This window comes from Carcharhinus amblyrhynchos, chromosome 1 (assembly GCF_965287045.1).
Source record: "Carcharhinus amblyrhynchos chromosome 1, sCarAmb.v2.hapA, whole genome shotgun sequence".
In the NCBI taxonomy this organism is placed as follows: Eukaryota; Metazoa; Chordata; class Chondrichthyes; order Carcharhiniformes; family Carcharhinidae; genus Carcharhinus; species Carcharhinus amblyrhynchos.
Window position 1 is genome coordinate 73,724,311 of NC_137324.1, and position 21,424 is coordinate 73,745,734.

Sequence of the window (21,424 nt, forward strand, 5' to 3'; positions counted from 1 at the left end):
AGACACATTAAATCCATGTCGCTGCTCCAGAATAATGTGTGAGCTGTGGATAATCTACATTTTTGAACTCTGTTGATTTGGTGCAAGAACTCTCTCCAGCAAAATGTGTGCCATGAATTGTTTCTTCAAAAATCGGAGTAAAATCCAGGTTATGCATCATAATGTTTAACTTCATATATCCGATTGTTATATAATTAGCAATATTTTGGCACTAACTCTATTGTACAATTAATGTCTTGTAGTTTGAGATATTTTTCTGTAAAAGAATAATGCTTGCAGTGATTTGGGTTACAGAGCTCCCTTCTTTAAGCTCAAAATAGGCAAGAGATCAGTTTCCTAAGCACATACACCAGCTCTTTGAAGTTAATGCTCACATTGCTGCTGCTTTATTTTGAAAGAAAAAGGAAATAAAGCATAAAAAAATTAGGAATTCCAAAAGGACTTATTCCCTTCTGGATTATGAACAGTAATATATTGAAACTGATTATGTATTTAACTGAATCACACTTAATTAAAATTGTATCTTTTTTCATTACACCATGCACCATCTCTACTCAAGAGAACAAGGCGGAAACCTCCTTCAATGCGCTGACCAATGTGTTGGGAGGACTGCTTAAGAACCAGAAGTGATTCTTCCATCACTTTTCTCTTCTTCCCAGTTGGAGAAATGACTGACTAATTGGCCCGGCTGAGTCTAGTAATTCAGAATATAGAAAATCAAGCAAACTGGTCTGTGTTGCACTACCTTGTGGTTGGTATTTTCAGAATTCAATGGCTTGTGCCACTCTCTTAGATCTTTGAGCTCCAGTGAGAAATGAATGCCACATAGTGTGGGTAAAATACTCTGCAATTCTGCAATACATTCCACAAGAGAAGATACTCCCAATGTTGTGGTTCATGTGTTCACTTAATCGACAATCTGCTTTTTTGCACTATCTAGTCATGACCACATTGCTGTTTGTGAGTGCTTGCTGTGTACAAAATGGCTGCTGCATTTCCTACATTTTAACTACACTTCAAAAGTTGGCTGCAAAGCACTTTGAGATATTTGGTGTTCATAAAAATGTTACATAAATGAAAGATTTATTTCATAAACAAAACCATTACCTTGTTAAAAATACACTACCGTCTGCTTTAACGCACAGGGAAAACAATGAATGTTATCTATATGGATTATAAGAAAGCTTTTGACAAAGTACCACATAAAAGGTTGGTTAATAAAATTGAGGTTCATGGACAAAGCATTTGGGACTTAATCACTTTGATTAAGGTTAAGGACAGAGAACAGGGGTCATGATAAATAGTTGTTTTGCAGACTGAAGGATGGTAGTCTGATGTTCCCCAAGGATCAGTGCTAACACCACTGCTTGTCTGATACATAGCACATATCTGAAAATTACTTGGATATGGAATAAAATTACAATATCAAACTTGGAGGTGTGGCTGACAATGAGGACGATAACAACTGATTATAACAGCATATAGATCAACTTGCAGAATGAGCAGACAAGTGGTAGATTAAATTTAATGCTGAGAAATGTGAGTGAGATCCATCTTGGTAGTAGGAATAGGTAGAGGAATATAGATTTAATGATACAGTTCTGAAGAACATAAAGTGACAGAGGAACCTGGGGGCCCTTGTGCATGGATCCTTGAAGGTGGCAGGCATACCGAGCAATTAGTCAGCAAATCATATGGACCTTGAGCTTTGTAAATTGAAGGTGTTGAGTAGAAAATCAATTAAGTTATACTGAATCTTTATAAGGCTCTGGTTAGCCCACAACAAGAGTATTGCACCCAGTTCTTGTCATTACACAGAACGTGAGGCTCATTGAGAGGATGCAGAGGAAATTTATCAGAATGGGTCCATGGATAGGGGACTTTAGCAACATGATTAGTTTGGAGAAACCAGGGGTTGTTCTCCTTGGAGCAAAGGAGTTTAAAGAAAGATTGATTAGAGGTGTATGAAATTGTAGAAGGTTTGGATAGTGCAGATAAAGAAAACTTGTCCCATTAGCTGATGGTGCACATACTGCAGGGCCAGACTTAAGATTTTCACAAGTGCACTGGGTCTGAGGGGTGGTGGGAGGTATATGAGGAACAATTTGTGTTTTACACTGTGACTGGTAACGACCTAGATCTTGCACTTTATGAGGGTGGTGGAAGCCGAGGTGATGGATGATTCCCAAAGGAAATTGGTGAGCCTTTGAAAGAAATAAACTTATAGAATATTGTGAGAGAATGGGGCTGACTGGATTGCTGTAGGGGGGTGGCATCGACTTAGTGGGCCGAATAGCCTCATTCCACATTAGAATGACTCTATGACATGGGATTCAGATCCAAATAAATAAAAATCCTGATGACAAATGGCAAAAGGTACAAATTTTGCTTTCTCAAATAATTTGATCATGCATTAGCAATGATCAAATTATCAAGGCTCTTAGGAAAGCATGGCAGATTGAAATAATAGACTGGTATTAGACCCTACTTCAAATACTGAAGACTGGTTCATTTACATATTAAGAACAAGTGTTGGTGTGGGTTGCAGAATATTGTGATAGAATAATCAATTATATTGATCAATAAATCTGTCATACTTAAATGAACTTTTGTAAATATATCAAAGTTCACAGGTACTATTAGCATTATTGCAATATAGTAAGCACCTTATTGATGTTTCAGCACATATAAAACTGCATTTGAGTCAAGCATTTAATTAAATTTGCATTTTCATGTAGTACAAGTGTTTTGAAACATTTGAAACCACCTTAGCTTCTTCACTACAACGAATGATAATTTGAAGACTGTAGCTTAATTTGAATATAAGTATATTAATCCAATAAACAGAAATAGCTTGTGATAGTGATTTAAACCTGTATTAAGACCCTAATATCTAGTTCAGGTCTAGTGGACACAAATAGGAGTTACAAAACATACATTCAACCAAATTGAAATCTAAGGTTAGGCCATGTTACATAATAGAATCAAACTGGGAATTTCATTCTGTGATTTTGATAATTCATTCCCTAGTTATTTTGTTTGATATATGTAAGAAACGATGTTCATAATATTTCACATTAAACGTCAGATTATTTGGACACAGAAACAACTCTCGGCGGTTTGCCACTACTAGGTACAACAGAAAGAATGCTTAACATGAAGTCTTAAAGCATCAAGTGATAGAAGGGATACTACAGGTAGAAGTGTAAATATTGAAAAATAATACTTAAAAACTGTATGTTAAGTAATTGTAGAGGATTTATGTTGGTTTGGATTTCTTATAATGCTCCATTTTAGACTCATGCATATCCAGACCTTCAGGCATTTATTTTAAATGAAAACAAGGTCAATAAAAATTAACAACACTGACATGTGATTGCACCCATCTATGTTTCTATGTCTCTATGTTCACGCTGCAGCTGCACTTTCTCGGTCAGCTGGATTATGATGATCTGGATTACAAATAACTCCATGGCAACTGTCAATGTTGCTCAGCAACTAGTGGAAAGGAAAATCAAGACTGTTACAGACGATTACTTACATCCTCTCTTGTTTACTTTAAAACAGAATCTAAAAACCAATCCAAAATATAATGAATATTGCTAAAGGCTGCAGCAGTCAAGGTTGAATTTGAAATTCAATCCAAGAATTGGGAAACAAATCTATGTCACAGATACACAATTTCTGACATCTTCAGCTTTAATATTTCATTAGTTTCATGGTGTTTGAAAACTATATCAAATCTTATTGCATCACTAATATCAACACTCATTTTGATTTGGTTTGATTTATTATTGTCACATGTATTAACATACAGTGAAAAATATTGTTTTTTGTGAGCTATATAGACAAAACATACTGTTCACAGAGAAGGAAAGGAGAGAGTGCAGTATGTAGTGTTACAGTCATAGCTTGGGTGTAGAGAAACTTAATACAAAGTAAGTCCATTCAAAAGTTTGACCGCAGCAGGGAAGAAGCTGTTCTTGAGTTGGTTGGTACGTGACCTCAAACTTTTGTATCTTTTTCCCGATGGAAGAAGGTGGAAGAGAAAATGTCCAGGGTGTGTGAGATCCTTAATTATGCTGTCTGCTTTGCCGAGGCAGCAGGAAGTGTAGACAGAGTCAATGGATGGGAGGCTGGTTTGCATGATGGATTGGGCTATATTCATGACCTTTTGTAGTTCCTTGCAGTCTTGGGCAGAGAGGAACCATATCAAGCTGTGATACAACCAGAAAGAATGCTTTCTATGGTGTATCTGTAAAAGTTGGTGAGGGTTGTAGATGACATGCCAAATTTCCTTAGTTTGCCATGTTTTATACATCATTCACATGTTTGAAGTTTGAGCAGCTTTGCTTCAGAGTTCTTTGAGGAAGTCACTTATGCTGTGAGTAAAGGGGGAAATCGATGAATGTACTGTACCTCAATTTCCAGAAGGCATTTGATAAAGTAACATTTTAAAGGTTATTGAAGGGGCAACATATTACCAGGGATAGAAGGTTGGCTGGCTAACCAGGAGCAGAGGGTGTGCATAAATGGGTATTTTTCAGGTTGGCAAGGTAATGAGTGCTGTGCCACTGGGATCAGTGCTGGGACATTAGTTGTATATAATTTATTTAATGAGTTGAATGAAGGGATTGAAGGATCAAAGTTGCTGATGACTCAAAGATAGATAGGAAACTAAATTGTGAAGAGGACATAAGGAGGTTACAAAATGATATAGATAGGTTTAGTGTTTGGAAGAAGTGTGGAAACATGTGAAATTGTACTTGGAAGCATAAAAAAAAATTATCTGAATGGTGAGAAAGTTCAGAGCTCTGTGATACAGAGGGATCTGAGAGTCCTACTGCATAAATCACAAAAGGTTAGTATCCAGGTATGGCAAGAAACTAGGAAAGCTAATAGAATGTTATCATCTACTGTGAGGAGAATTGAATATAAAACTAAGGAAATTATGATTCAAGTGTACAATGCACTACTGAGACCATATTTGTAGTGCTATATACAGTATTAGTCACCTTACTTAAGGAAGGATGTAAATGCATTGGAAGCAGTTCAGATAAAATTTACCTAACTAATACCGGATGGGGTTGTCTTACAAGGAAAGGTTGGACAGGTTAGGCTTGTATCCATTGGAGTTTAAAAGAGTAAGAGGTAACTTGATTGAGACATATAGAATCCTGAAGCATTTTGACAGGGTGGATGTGGAAAGATCTTTCCTTTGGTGGGAGAATCTAGAACTAGGAGCCACAGCTAAAAGATGATTCGCCCATTTAAAATGGAAATGAGGCAAAACGTTTTCACTCAGAGGGTTGAGAGTTCTTGGTGGGATTTTCCTCCCTCTCCCCAGTGTGTTTCATGATGCTGATTGGGGGTGCACCACTTGCTAGTGGTGACATCCTATGGTCCCACCATTGTCAATGGAGTTTCCTGTTGAACGCACCCTCATGTCTGTGAAACTTGCAGTGGGATGCACTGTTGGATCATGAGATCCCACCAGCGTAAACGGCAGCAAGAATTTTTAAGACAGGGATGGATAGATTCTTGATAAACTATGGGGTGATAGGTTATCAAAGGGAGGCGCGATTTGAGTTTACTATCAGATCAGCCATGATGATATTAAATGGCGGAGCAGACTTAACGGGTTGAATGGTCTATTTCCTGCTTCTTGTTCGTATGATGTATTTTGGAGCTAAAATGTGGCAATTATATGGGGTGGGGCCAGGGCTGTTATTTGGGGAGGTGTGGGGGTGAATGTTCAGGCTTGCCTGGATACTCCAGCGATTGAGGGGTGTGCAGGTCGGAGGGCTAGTGATGAGGCCAGTGATTCGGAGGCCAGTAATAGTGCAGGGCTACTGCTCATGCGCCGATCTCTGCTATTACAGTTGATGCATGCACAGTGTCTTGCTCAGTGCTATGCTGCCGGCCTCTCCCGTGGGAGTAGGCCCCACCTCTATATTTTTAACTCGATTCATGCTAAATGCACTCTGCAACGCACAGAGTGTGGGAGATTAATTTTGAAAGTCCTGCTGAAAACACCAGCAGGATTTACTCCAGTTTTTCATTAAATCGGACACATAGAATTATTTTTGGAGATACACCCAAGTTTTGTTTCAAAACATACCACTGCAAACTATTAATTATAGATTGATTTTAAATTTTTAACACAAACTTCAATATATTACAGCAAATCTACATAATGTAGATTTATCTCTCTACCTTACATCCTACGCAGCAAACAATGCTATATGGTGGCTATCATATATACAACAATTTGCATTTATATGTACTTTAATGTAGGATTATATCCCAAAGCACTATACATTGGAGCAGACAAAAATTTACAGAGCCAACACAGATATGAGGCTAGGTAATTAAGGCTAGGTAATTAATAGAGCTGTTAAAGAATTAGGTTTTAAGAAGGCTTTCAGAGGAAGAGAGCTGGGAGGAGAGGCATAGAGATTCAGGGAGAAATTAGTAACTAAGAAGTCCATAAATTCTTCACATTTGTTGGAGTCAGGGTGAAGGGTGCTAGGAAGAACGGTTTAAGTAATCAGTTGATAGGGAAGAAAAGAAGCATTCATTGTATTCCACAACGATCATGGAAGAATGAGCAGTTTTGGCAAAGGAGACCAGCATTTGGGAGTACTTGATGCAGAGACGGTAATGAATGGCTAAACCTCTCACAACACGTGGATGTTGTAAGGCATGCACATTCAAGCCTGCACATCTTGGAGTGAAGCTGGGATCCATATGAAGAGGAACAACCAGACCAATATAAAGTGAGAGTTTACTGGAGACATGCTAGAGAGAAGATATAGATATGATATAGAGTTTATTGCAGGTTTGTAAGAATTGTTCAGAATTGTTTGTCTGCTAATCCACGCAACTTGACAAACATTTTTCAGTTACTGTTGCAGTTACTCAGCACTCACTGTAACCATAGCAACTTGTGACAAGTAGCTGGTTTATTGCACAGTACTGTATTCCAGAAAATTCTGTGCCAGAACAAAACAAAAATTAATAAGAAGCTAAAATATATACAGGAGGGCTTATTAAGCAACCTCCTTTACTTGAGCAACAATATAATGTTAAATAGTTTGCTGCACTGCATCATCAGGATCATACGTGTGTGTATAAATACAAACACACACATATACATAGTAAATCACCTGACTCTCCAGAGCCAACTCACCAGCTTCAAGTCAGGAGTGTGGTGGAATACTCTCTACTTAACGAATGATGCATTGCAGTAGTTAAGGAGTCAGTAACTGCAGTAAGGAGAGATGATATCTTGGAGGGACATCAAACTAAACTTTGTGGGTAGAGCTTAGGAATAAAAAAGGGGCAGCCATGTTGTTAGGTGTCAGACCACAAGATAGTCAGAGGGCTATTGAAGAGCAAATACGTGCTTAGTTTGTGGAGGTGTGTAAAAGCAATAACAATAGGGTTATTATATTAAGTGATTTCAACTTTCTCAACATTAACTGGGATATAGTGTTAAGGGCTTGGATGGAGTAGATTTCTTGAAACGTGTACATGGTAACTTTTTCAATCAATATGTGGAGGGTCCAACAAGGGAAGGAACAACGCTAGATCTGATTCTGGGGCATGAAACTGGGGCATTTTAGTGAAAGCATTCACAACATGGTACAAGTTAAGCTTCTTATGGACAACCTACAAAAAAAAGTTTTGGATTGGGGAAGAACGGATTTTAGCAAAATAAGGCAGGAGCAGCTACTAATGGAAAAATCTAAAGCAGGAAAAGTGGAGGACATTCAAAAAGGAAATGGGGAGGGTGCCAGCTCAGTACGTTCACTCTAGGATGATAGGTAGGAATAACAAGCCCAGAGAATCATTAATATGTTCAGGATACAATGAGAAGGAAAAGAAAGATTTTTAAAAAGCATAAGGGGAGCAAAACAGTGGAGGCATTAGTGAGGTATGGAAAGTGCAAGGTGGACTTTCAAAGCAATTAGGAATGCAAGGAGAGGATATGAGAAAGCTCTGGTTGGTAAAAGTAGGGAAAATCCCAATATATTCTATAAGTATATCAATGGGAGCAGGATAACCAGGGAAAGAATAGGACCCATTAGGGACAAAGGGGAAAACCTGTGGGTGAAGCTAGAGGACATTGGTAGAGTGTTGAGTGAATACTTCACATCTGTCTTCAGCCAAGAAAAAGAAGACAATGGTATGGAATTCAGGGAGAGAGACTGTGAAGATCTTGAGCAAATTGACATAGGGAAGGACAAGGTATTGGAGGTGTTGGCAGCCTTAAAAGTTGATAAATCTCCAGGTCCAGATGAATTGTGCCCTAGGCGGCTGCGGGAGGCAAGGGAGGAGATTGCAGGGGCTCTGACCCAAATTTTCAATTCCTCTCTGGCCACCAGAGTGATGCCAGACAACTGGAGAACCCTTAATGTGGTTCCGTTATTTATGAAGAGTTGTAGGGATAAACCAGAGAACTACCAGTGAGTCTCATGTCAGTATAGGAAAACTATGACAGAAACTTCTGAAGGAGTTTCTTTTTGCAGAGGCAACGCTTGCAGAGGCAAAGCTTGATCAGGGATAGTCAGCATGACTTTGTCAAAGGAGGTCATGCCTAACAAATTTGATTGAATTTTTGAGGAGGTGACCAGGTCTGTAGATGAGAGTAGTGCAGTCATTGTACTCTATATGGATTTCAGAAAAGCCTTTAACAAGGTCCCATATGGGAGATTTATAAAGAAGACAAATTCACATGGGATGCAAGGTAATTTGATAAAGTGGATTAATAATTGACTCAGTTGTAGGAGACAGAGGGTGATGACAGAACGCTGATTTAGTGAGTGGAAGCCAGTGTCCAGTGACAAACCACAGGGATCTGTGTTGAGTCCCCTATTAGTCATTATTTATATAAATTACATTGATGACTATGTGGGGGGTAGGATTAGTAAGTTTCTGGATGACATAAAGATTGGATGGGTGATTAACAATGAGGCGGAGTGTCTTGGGCTACAAGAATATATAGATGGAATGGTCAAATGGATAGGTAAGTGGCAGATGGAATTTAACTTTGAAAAGTGTGAGGTGACACATTCTGGGAGGAATAATTTGGTAAGAAAGTATTTAATGAATGGTAGGTCACTAGGAAATTCTGTGGAACAAAGGGACCTTCGTATGTTTCAGATCTCTGAAGGTGGAAGGGCATGTTAGTAGGCTGGGGAAAAAGGCATATGAATCACTTATCTTTATCAATCGAGGCACAGATTACAAATGGAGGGGAGCCATGTTGTGGTTGTATAGAACTTTGGTGAGGCCACAGCTGGAGTACTGTATGCAGTTCTGGTCACTACATTATTGGAAGGATGTGATTGCACTGGAGGGGGTGTAGAGGACATTCATCAGGATGCTTCCTGGAGTTGAAAACTTAAGTTATAAAGAGAGGTTGCATAAGCTTGGGTTGCTTTTGTTGCAGCAGAGAAGATTGAGGGGTGACCTGATCAAGGTGTACAAGATTATGTGACACATAGACAGAGTGGATAAGGAGCAGCTGTTCCCCTTAGTTGAAGGGTCAGTCATGAGGGTACATAGATTCAAGGTGAAGGGCAGGAGGTTTGGGAGGATGTGAGGAAAAACATTTTTACCCAGAAGCTGGTGATGGTCTGGAAGGAGCTGCCTGGGAGGGTGGTAGAGGCAGGTTGCCTCATATCCTTTAAAAAGTATCTGGATGAACACTTGGCACATTGTAATATTTAGGTCTTAGGGCCAAATGCTGGCAGATGGGATCAGGTGGAAGTTCAGGTGTTTCTAATGTGTCAATGCAGACTCAATGGGCCAAAAGATCTCTTCTGCGTTGTATGGTTCTATGATTATATGAGTGCCGCTCCAACAACACTCAAGATGTTCTATGCCATCCAGGTCAAAGCAGTCAGTTTGATTTGTGCCCTTCCACAAATTTTCACACCCTCCAACACCGATGCACAGTGGCAGCAGTACGTACCATCTACAAGATGCACTGCGGGAACTCACCAAGCTCCTTAGGCAATACCTTCTAAACCCACAATGACTACCACGAAAAACCATGCAGTGTGCCTTAATGACTATCACCGGCAGGCTCTGACATCCGTCATTATGAAGTGCTTTGAAAAGTTAGTCATAGAACAAATCAATTCCAGCCTCCTAGATTGCCTGGATCTACTACATTTCACCTATCGCTGCAACAGGCCCATAGCAGCTTCATCTCCTTGGCCCTACATTGAACCCTGGAACACCTGAATAACTAAGACACATTATGTCAAACTCCTATTTATTGACTACAGCTCAGCCTTTAACACTATTATCCCTACAAAACTCATCTCCAAACTCTGAGGCCGAGGGCTCGACTTCTCTCTCTGCAACTGGATCCTAGACTTCCTAACCCACAGACCGCAATCACTAAGGATAAGCAACAACACTTCATCCACGATTACCCTCAACACCGGTGTCCTACAAGGCTATGTCCTCAGCCCCTTACTATACTCGTTATACACCTATGACTGCAGTCAAATTCCCCTCCAATTTGATTTTCAAGTTTGCTGATGACACCACTGTAGTGGGTCAGAACTCAAACAATGATGAGATAGAGTACAGGGAAGAGATAGAGAATCTGGTGAATTGGTGTGACAGCAATAATCTCTGCCTCAATGTCAGTAAAATGAAGGAGATAGTCATTGACTTCAGGAAGCATAGTGCAGGACATGCCCCTGTCTACATCAATGGGGATGAAGTGGAAACAGTTGAAAATTTCAGGTTTCTAGGTGTCCAGATCATCAACAATCTGACCTGGTCCATATATGCCAATGCTATAGTTAAGAATGCCCACCAACACCTCTACTTTCTCAGTAGGTTAAAGAAATTTGGCATCTCCACTACAATTCTCACCAACTTTTATAGATGCGCTATAGAAAGCACTCTTTCTGGATGTATCACAGATTGATATGGCTCCTACTCTGACCAAGAACACAAGAAATTACAAAGGTTGTGACCGAAGTCCAGTCCATCAAACAAACCAGCCTTCTATCCATTGACTTTGTCTACGCTTCCCGCTGTCTCGGAAAAGCAGCCAGTATAATCAAGGACGCCAAGCATCACGGACATATTCTGTTCCACCTTCTTCCTTCGAAAAATTACAAAAATCTGAGATCACATACTAGCCGATGCAAAAACAGCTTTTTCCCTGCTGCCATCAGACTTTTGAATGGACTACCTTGCATTAAGTTGATCTTTCTCTACACCCTAGCTACGACTGTAACACTACGTTCTGCAACCTCAACTCTTCTTGTTTATGAATGGTATGCTTTGTCTGTATAGTGCTGAAGAAACAATACTTTTCACTGTATACTAATACATGTGACAATAATAAATCAAATCAACTGGTAGGACAGGGCAGCAGCTTCCTGGGAACACCACCATCTGCAAGTTGCGCTCCAAATCTCTCACCATTCTGACTTGGAAATATATCCCCATTCCTTGTCAAAATCATGGAATTTCCTCCCAAACAGCACTGTGGGTGTACCTCAGTGACTGCAATATTTCAAGAAGACAGCTCACCACCACCTTCTCAAGGGCAATTATGGATGGACAATAAATGTTGGCCTTAGCCAGCGTTAGCCACATCTCATTAATGAATAAAATTTAAAAAAAATTCTTCAAATATGCCAAATTCAACTTCTTCTCCACACAAACTGTAATGGAAATCTGGAAGTCTCTCCTTCAAAAAGCTGTTTGAGTTAGGCTAACTGAAAATTTCAGAATTGAGATTTCTTTTAATCAGGGGTATTAAAGGATCTAGACCAAGGTGAGTAAATTGAGTTAAGGTATAGATCAGCCATGGTCAACTGAACAACAGAACATGCTTGAGGTTTGGATGTCCTTCTCCTGTTCCTATGAATGGATGCATGGGGGAAAGCAGAGCCAGGATTTGATGTAGAATGCCAAGGCTTTGTACCTCTTGCTTCAGCCTGAATTGATAATTCAGAAAGCTCATGGAGTTGAGGCTACTGTTCTTAATATCTAATAAACAGCTGCAATAACTTAAATTTGTTTATAGGGAGCAGTAGCTTCAAATGCTCAATTAAATATCACAACAAGGTTATCTGGAGCAATGTCACTGGAGATATATTAACAATAGAAAAAAATTTATTTGTATGAAAGGTTTGTGTATAAACTACTGACTAAGATATAATAGAATGGCCAGATTAATGTTTTAATCCTGGTTATAGCTAACCGTCATTCTTATTATTCTCTGGAGCCAACTACTTTATGTTTTGGAAGATTATAATCTGTGAAGCCCTTTTATCATTTAGCTTTGCCATAATTCATGGTAACTGCTCATCTGCACTTTCCATCTTCCAGAAATCAATTGAAGGATTGATCTAGAAGTAATGGAGCAGGACCATAGTATCTGATGTCAAATTCTCTTATAAACAATGGGTCAAACAGTTGCAAACATATGTATTAGGGGCTGGCGCAGGCCATCTGGTCTGCCCAGCCTTCTCTGCTGTTTAATAAGATCAGAGCTGATCCAATTGTGGCTTCAACTCTGTCAACCCCTTTCTCTCCTTTGTTAGCCAAGCATCTATGTAACTCTGCCTTAAAAATATTCAATGGCCCTGTCTCTACTCCTCTCTGGGGAAGTGAGTTCCAAAGATTCTCTCCAAGAGAAAAAAATTGTCCCCACTTCCACCTTAAATGGGAGACCCTTATTTTTAAACTGTATCTCCTAGTTCTAGTCTCTTCCATAAGTGCAAACATCTTTTCAGCATCCACTCAGGATATGTTTCAATAAGATTGCCTCATTCTTCTAAACTCCAATGGCTACTGGCCTAGTTGTTCAACCTTTCCTTCCAAGGTAACACCAAATTTTTGCCTACTCACTTAATCTATCTATACTCCCCATCTCAGATATCAGTTAAGTGAACCTTCTCTGAACTGCCTGTAACACATTTATATCTTTTCTTAAATAAGAAGATCAAAACTGTACACAGTACTCAAGGTGTGGTCCTATTAACAGCTGTACAAATGCAGCAAAACATTTCTACTTTTGTATTCCATTTCTCTTACAATAAATGACAATATTCTATTTGCCTTCCTAATCACTGTTCTACCTGCATACTAACATTTTGAGATTCATTGTGCCAGGACACCCAGATCCCTTTGCAGCTCAGGAGTTCTGCAATTGCTCTCCATTTAAATAATACACTGGCTCCCTACTCTTCCTGCCAAAGTGGGCAAGCTCACATTATATTCTGTCTGCCAATTTTTTGCACTCACTTAACCTATCTATATCCCTTTTTAAGCTCCTTATGTCCTCATCACAACTTACTTTTCTATGTAACTTTGAGTCATCAGTAAATTTAGATCCCTTTATATAAATCATTGCTCTAAGTTGTAAATAGTTGATGCCCCAGCCCTGTGGTACTCCACTTGTCACATCATGCTAACCCAAAGAATATCCTTTTATATCTATTCTGTGTTTCCTGTTAGTTAGCTAATTGTCTATATGTTAACATGTTATCTCCTATACCATGAGCTCTTATTTTGTGATGTAACCTTTGATGTGGCATCTTGTCAAATTCCTTCCAGAAATCTAATTACAGCGCACTCACAGATTCCCTTTTATCCATGTTGTTACTTCCTTAAAGAACTCCAATAAATTAGTCAAACACAATTTCCCTTTCACAAATCCAAGTTGAATCTGCCTGTTTGCATTGAGATTTCAGTATCCTGCTATAATCTCCTCAATAATAGATTTCAACACTTCTTCCCTATGTTGTTGTTAAACTGAATGGCCTGTAGTTGCTGCTTTCTGTTTCCCTCCTTTCTTGAATAGTGGAGTCAATTCGTTATTTTCCAATCTGATGGGATCTTTCTTCGGTAATTTTGAAAAATAAAATCAATGCATCTACTTCTGGCAGTTTTTCATTTTAATATCTGCAATATTGCCAGTATTTGTTGAATCTGAAAAAGCTGCATTTTTAATTTAATTAATGATATGAACAATACCTATTGCTTCTCTAATAAAAGTAAAATACTACAGATGCTGGAAATCTATAATAAAAACAGAAAATGCAGGATAAACTGAGCAAACCTGGCAGCATCCGTGGAGAGAAAAACAAGCATCATATTGCCATATGCATTTGAAACATTTACTCTGTTTCTCTCTCTCCACAGATGCTGTCGGACCTGCTGAGTTTGTCCAGCATTTTCTGTTATAGTTCCTTATTGCTGCTTTGAGTAAAGCCACAGAGGAAACAATTGGGTACATTTTCATTGTTCTCCCAGCAATTGACTTTGCACATCAGAAACACAATTTGGATAACTGGGTGGATATTAGGGACAAAAAAATTAAGTATTACAGATCAGTTATTATCACACTGCAGTTAGTCCAGGCTGACACTTCGGTGAAGTACTAAGGAAATGCTATATTATTGGAGGTGCCATCTCTCAGATGAGATATTAAATGTCAGTCATCTTAGGTAGATGTAATTCAAAGAAGAGCATAGGTGCCCTGAAGTCCTGGTCAATATTTATCTCTCAACCAGTACCACCAAGACAAATTATTTGGTCACGCTTCTCATTGCTGGTTGTTTAACCTTGCTGTGCACAAACTGCTTGACCGTTTCACAACATCACAATAATGAATAGACCTCAAAAAGTACTTCACTGACTGCAAAATACTCTGAGATATCCTGAGGTGATGAAAGTTGCTATATAAATGCAAATCTTATTCATTAATGTTTTAAGGTTTTAAAGCTTGCAGTTTATGATATAAAGCCAAAAAGCAACATAAATGGATCAAATTGAAAAATGAAATAAATTTGTATATGCCAGACCAAACACAGTGTGAGGTGTGGCATAAATTAGGAATCCTAATACCAATCTGTTCAATGTCATGCCGCATAAACATTCAATCATAGTACCATATCGCACCTTAGTATTATCAATGTATTTGGAAATGAAAAATGGTACAATTTTGGGCTTAATGCGTTCTTGGGGGAATTTGATAAATAGTTTATCTGTTCTTAACTTGCCTGTAGGTAGGATTACATTGTTGATATCCTGAATGTATTCTTTGTTGTACCTCTGTCACAGGTTTACAAATAGTGGATTGGGAGTACAGAATTTGAATATTTCTGAAAGAGATTTTTTTGTTGAAGCTTTTCATCTTGTGCTCATCAGAACCATTTGCAAGAATACCAAGGTTAGGGGAAAGAACAAATTTGAAAACCAATCAGCACGTAATTCTCATGCAGTAAAAATTTGTTGTTACCCTCGACTTTTTTATTCTTCTGAACTGTCTTGATGAGTGCAAGACAAAAAAATTCAACAAAAAAGTATATTTTTCAGCAATATTAAAGTTCTGTACTACCAAACAACTATTTGTATACCTGAGACAGAGGTACCAATAAAGACCAAATCTGGGATATCACCAACATAGGTTATCACCTGCAGGCAAATTAAGAACAGGTAAGCTATTTATTGAATTTCTCCAAGAGTGAATTAAACCCAAGGTTTTACCATGTTTAGTTTCCAAATATAATGACAATACTATAGTGAGATTCACTCCCATGATTGAGCAAGCATTTCTGCAAGATGTGATTGAGCAAACTGGAACAGGGTACTAATTTATGCCATGTCCTACACCGTGCTTGGTCTATGGTATGCAAATTTATTTTATTTTTCAATTTGATCCACTTATGCCACTATATTGAGTATGGGAATTGGAAAATCATGTTGCAGAGGTATCAGATTTTGGTTAGACTGCATTTGGAGTACTGTGTACAATTCTGGTTACCACACTACGGGAAGGATGCTGATGCATTGGAAAGAGCACAGAAGAGAGTTACCAGGATGGTGTCTGGCTTGGAGGAAATGGACTATGAAGAAAGATTGGACAAACTTGGATTGTTTTCATTGGAGCGTCAGTGGATGAATATAGGTTGAAAGCGAGAGGGGGCAAGTTTAAAAGAGATGTAAGGGGCAAGTTTTTCCACATGGAGGGTGGTGAATGCACATCCTATAATAATGTTCAAGAGGCATCAGGATAGATACATGAATAGGCAGGGAATAGAGGGATATGGAACACAAAGAGGCAAGAAAATATTAGATTAGAGAGGCATATGTGTCAGCACAAACTTGACTGACTGAAGGACCTGTTCCTGTGTTGTGCTGTTTTGTTCTTTGTATATTGCTTCAATAGATGACCACACCTTAAACAGTACCCATATAAAGTTATGTTTACCTAAGTGCTAATAACATCTAACCATTACTTATTCAGTGACTAGATTGATCCATTATACAAAATAAGTTTAAAGAAATGCCAATGTTCAATTTTTCCAGGCCTGCTGGCCCTCTGCAGAAGACTGCATTTCTGCAGTGCTTAGTTCAACCACAAGATGCTGCTACAGTGTTGTTTCGTAACTACAACAAGAGGCCCAAAAGTGTTGAGTGTCAATCCTTATAAAATGATTTGCAGGTGGTTTCTGGTTTCTGCTCTTCGCCCCTACTGAATATGTATGCATTAATGTATGTGTGCATTTGTAAATGCACAACTATATTTAATAATTCTAAAAATGTGATTTTTAAAAAGTTGGCCATTTCAAATCTACCATCAAGCAAAGGGAAATGCATGTTAGTGTCAATCAAACCTCCAAAAATGTAAGGTTAAGTACCTGGCATATTTCTGAATAAAAAAGAAAAAGAGTGAATGCTGGAAATCGGAAAGGGACATGAGAATCTGAAAGAGAAAAGACAGGTCAATGTTTTATAAGGAGCCTGTAAAATGAAGAACCCATTCCCAAAATATCAACCTTTTTTTTCTCTTTCAGATTTCCAACAGTTTCTGTTATATTTCACCTAGAAGCTGCTTCGATCAAAACAAACACATCAGTACTCAATGACGGTAAATACAGCTCTTTGCAGCAAATGTTGATTAAACAAACACAATACCTTGGACCAATACCTGTCGTAAGTAAAGGAGTAATGATATGTAATTAATTTCACAACGTCATTTGATAGGAAATATATTTTCTTTAAAATGTTTTAATGTATATCATGGCAACCAATGTATCTTCCCTGGTGCTGCATCGAGTGGCAGGGTGATAAAGGGTATCTGAGGTACCCTGAATGCAGTTTCACTAATCTTATAGACACAAATTCTAATTATTCTTAATTTTCAATCCAGACTACTTTGGGCTGAACTTACTTAAAGGAGCCAAAGAAATCAATATGAACTCATTCCTACGGCTATAGGTGACCCTCGATCATCAGATTTTCGTTTGTATCGATATTTGAAAAGTATTTGTCTTTCTCTATACATAAAATGAACATGGGGGTGGGGGGGCACACATTCGAATTCAGAGTGCAATTTGAAATAAATGTCAATACAAATGTGCAGACACATGTGCAGACAGCACCGATCACCCCACCCAAAACATCATTCGCTGTAAAAGTGCCATACAGTTAAAGCAAATTGGAAACTTCTAATGTCATCGCCCATTCTATTTCCACCTGCGCCTTACATGTGGACCGCAGTGTCTCACTCATCCTGCCAGCAACACAAACAACTTAATAATTCAAAATAATGATTCTTTCTTTGGGACCCGTCTAACTTGTATTTTTGTAATAATTTTTGTTCAATGAGGGGCGGGGGGGGGGGGGGTAGAGGAGGCGGAAGGTGGTTGACTTTTCATTTCGTGTCCCTGGCTAACTGAATGTTGTGGATGTTAACATAAACGGTGCCGGGGATCAGGCGGCGGCCACTCGGGAGAAATGGTGAGGAATCAGAGCCGGGGGAGAGGGATCCCGGTGGTTGGCAATGCCCCGCAGGAGGAGGAGGTGCACTCAGTCCGGTCTGGCCTGCGCCCCCCCCCACCCCACCCCACACCCCTCCGTGCCCGGTTAGTGCTGTGAAGCCGCCTTACCCACACACAGCTGGATGACATAGGCGTAGTAGGACCAGCAGGCGATCAGGCCGATGAAGAGGACGGGGATCCAGTACAAGACTCGCTGACACCTCTTGAGGGTGCGGGAGCGCGACGGCGCCATCTTCTCTGCTGTGTTTGCGGCGGGGTTTAGCGGGGCTGGGCTGGCGGAGCTGGGGCTGCTGCTGCTGCTGCTGAGCTGCGGGCCGCCACCGTCTGACGTGAGGTATAAACACTGCACAGCGCAAGCGGGGCTAACCACTGTCAGCTGGCACTGCCACCCCACAGCCTACAATGGATCATACTCATATCTGGAACACAATGTATCGCACATATAGAGCAAGAAATACAATATCACACAACTTCATTGCACTATCGATGTAAACTTACTTGTGACACTAATAAAAAAAACAATCCGGATGAATGTGACGGCTTACGTCTTTTAAAATTGGCAACAATTCATCGTTTAGGATTCGCTGCTAAAAGTCTCACGTCTCTCATTAAACAAAATCACATATTTTGCTGCAACGTGATTCATTATGTCTACACCTGTAAATATGAGTGAATTATGCTTTAACATCAGACTGGTTTGACTGATTAGATCCAGAATTTCTGAGCATCAGTGTTCTGCTCCTATCGCTAATTCACCCATTACTGGGAATCCAGTTGCCCTCTTCTCTGAGGCTTCTTCAAACTCAACTTTTCGGGCCACCAATTTGCAGAAGGTAACTGTGTTTTGCTGAATCTTAACACAAATTTGGACAATTTTAAAAGTTGTAGTACTTGTCACGGATAAGGACGGGGCAATTTCTAATTGCGAGGCTGCACGATCATGAAGTCAGCTTTAGTAACTCAAGGCCATTTTAGCTAACAATCAGATTGTTTTTGTTTTGGAAATTCTGTGAACACGCGACTGTTTGCAATCCAAATTTCCAGTCGAATTCAAAACTGAACTTAAACCCCATCTTCAACAGGCAACGAAACCTAACCTAATGCCTTCATCAGACGTGACTATCCCAACGCTCTTCCGAAGAGCTTTGGCTCTATTCTCTCTCCAGCCATGCTGAGATTTCCCAGCATTTTCTGTTTTTGTTTCAGATTCTAGCCTCCGCAGCAATCTGCTTTCAGTAACGCTCTTCTTATTGGCTTCCCATCTTCCATAATCTTCAACTTGTCCAAAATTGCCCCTTCCCTCCCAGAGTCCTGCTTATCCAACATCTCCCCCCTCCCGTTACACTGGCTCCCAATCTCTTAATGTAATATTTTTAAATTCCTTACTTGCCTATTAATGCCTCAAACGTTTTTCCATTGTCTGTTTCTATTATTTCTTGTAGCCCCTTATCTTCCTCAAATATTCAGTTCTTTTGGCTTTGACATCTTATGCATTCCTGACTCTCTACACCTCACCATTGCAGCATAGCTTTCAGTCACTTTGGTTCTACTCTTCAGAATTCTGACCTTTGCCCTCTTCACCATTAAAAATCTTCTCAAAATCCAATTCTTCGGTCAAACATTCAGTCATTCTACGTTAATCTCTCTAGCTCAATTTTGGTCTCCTTATGCTTGTTTGTGAGCATTGTGGAACATCTTTTACATTATGTAAATACTTGGCTTTACTTGAATTACTATATCCATCATGGTAAAACCATCTATGCTTTTAATATCTGAGACATAGGCACTGAGATTTGGTGGCACAGTGCTAACTTTTCCAGTGCAAAATGATTGCTTAACCCCCTTATGATTATGGGCAAGTTCCTAATGCAAAATTGGACTGCCCTTACTGAAGGCCTTTTAACTCAGACATTTCTTTCAACCTCTGGGTTTCCTAACTAATTAGGTTTAGTGAGGATGATGAAGACACGAGTTATTTCAGTCCCAGTATTTAAAGCGACATTTCCAAAATGACACTTAATGGATTCTGGAAGTGGGAGAATGGAGTCTAATATCCCCAACTGTCCACCCCTCTGTTCACTACAAGCCATTACCCTCATTCATAGGTCTTCCTTGCAGAGCACAGAAAACAGGAAGGAGCAGAAATGGTCCTTCATCAATCATATCTCTGAGAATTGCAGATACAGGGATGCTGGAAATCAGTAGATTTCAATGTGCTTGGCCATTGGAGATGGACAGATAGGGGCCTCCCATCAACAAATAAAACAGACAAATGTAGCTTTGAGGTTGAGTTCATAAGACCATGCATGAAAACACAGAAAATAGGAAGATGCCCCCTTGTGCCTACAATACCATTTCTTAAGATCATGGCCTTCATCCCACTTCTCTGCCTGCTCCCAATAACCTCAATTCTCTTGAAGATCAAAAATCTGTCTAATGCAACCTTGAATATATTCAGCCTTCATTACACCCTGGTGGTAAAGAGTTCCAAAGATAAATGGCTCTCGGCGAAGAAATTCCTCAACTTTGCCTTAAATTGAAGACCCCTTATTTTGAAACTGTGCTCCTTATTTAGATACATCCACAAAGCTTTTACCCTGTCAAGCTCTCTCAGAATCTTATATATTTCAATAAGATCTCCTCTCATTCTTCTAAACTCCAATGAGTATAGGCCCAACCTGTTTAACATTACCTCAAAAGGCAACACCCGCATGCCAGGAATCAACCCAGTGAATCTTCCCCAACAACTTCTAAAGCAAGTGAAATCCTCATTAAATAAGGAGACCAAAACCATGCAGTATTTTAGAATACCCTGTACAGTTGTTCCAAAATATATCTACTTTTATACTCCATCTCCCTCATAGTTTGAGTCTATTTGGGACACTTTCTTAAAACAATGGTTGTGGAACCAGCCAGGGAACAAGCTATTTTAAACCTGGTAATGTGTAATGAGACAGAGTTAATTTACAATCTCATAATAAAGGCTCCTCCAGGGAAGAGTGATCAGAATGTATCATTTCATATTCAGTCTGAGGGTGGGGAACCTGAGTCTGAAAAGTATCTTAAACTTAAATAAAGGCAATTACAAAAGGTATCATAGAATCCCTATAGTGCAGAAGGAGGCCATTTGGTCCATTGAACCTGCACCAACAACAATCCCACCCCAGGCCCTATCCCCGTAACCCCATGTATTTACCCTGCTAATCCCCTTGACATTAAGGGTCAATTTAGCATTGCCAATCAACCTAACCTGCACATCTTTGCAGTGTGGGAGGAAATGCAGACACAGGGAGAATTTGCAAACTCCACACAGGCACCCAAGTCCAGAACTGAATTCGAATCCCTAGTGCTGTGAGGCAGCAGTGCTAACCACTATGCCACTGTATGAAGATGGAGTTGGCTAAAGTAGATTGAGAAAATAGACTAAAAGACAGTAGAAAAACAACAACAGGGGTTGAAAGATATTTTGCAATAATCTATTGAGAAAGAAATAATCTATGAGAAGAATGGACAATCTATGGTTAATGATTAAAGGTAAGGATGGAGTCAAATTCAAACAAAAGATGCACAATTCTGCAAGGATTAGT

The 21,424-nt window shown here is 39.4% G+C and overlaps 1 protein-coding gene across 4 annotated transcripts in view; it reads right to left on the minus strand.

Annotated features, from left to right (window-relative positions):
• Positions 1-18,350, minus strand: part of zdhhc2 (zDHHC palmitoyltransferase 2) — a 115,678-nt gene extending 97,328 nt beyond the window's left edge. For all 4 annotated transcript variants that reach the window (XM_080187141.1, XM_080187134.1, XM_080187129.1 and 1 more), the window contains exon 1: positions 17,946-18,350. In XM_080187141.1, the coding sequence (XP_080043267.1) occupies positions 17,946-18,069 (124 nt within the window). In that variant the 5' untranslated portion in view covers positions 18,070-18,350. The remainder of the gene's footprint in view (positions 1-17,945) is intronic.
• Positions 18,351-21,424: the final 3,074 nt, after the last annotated feature.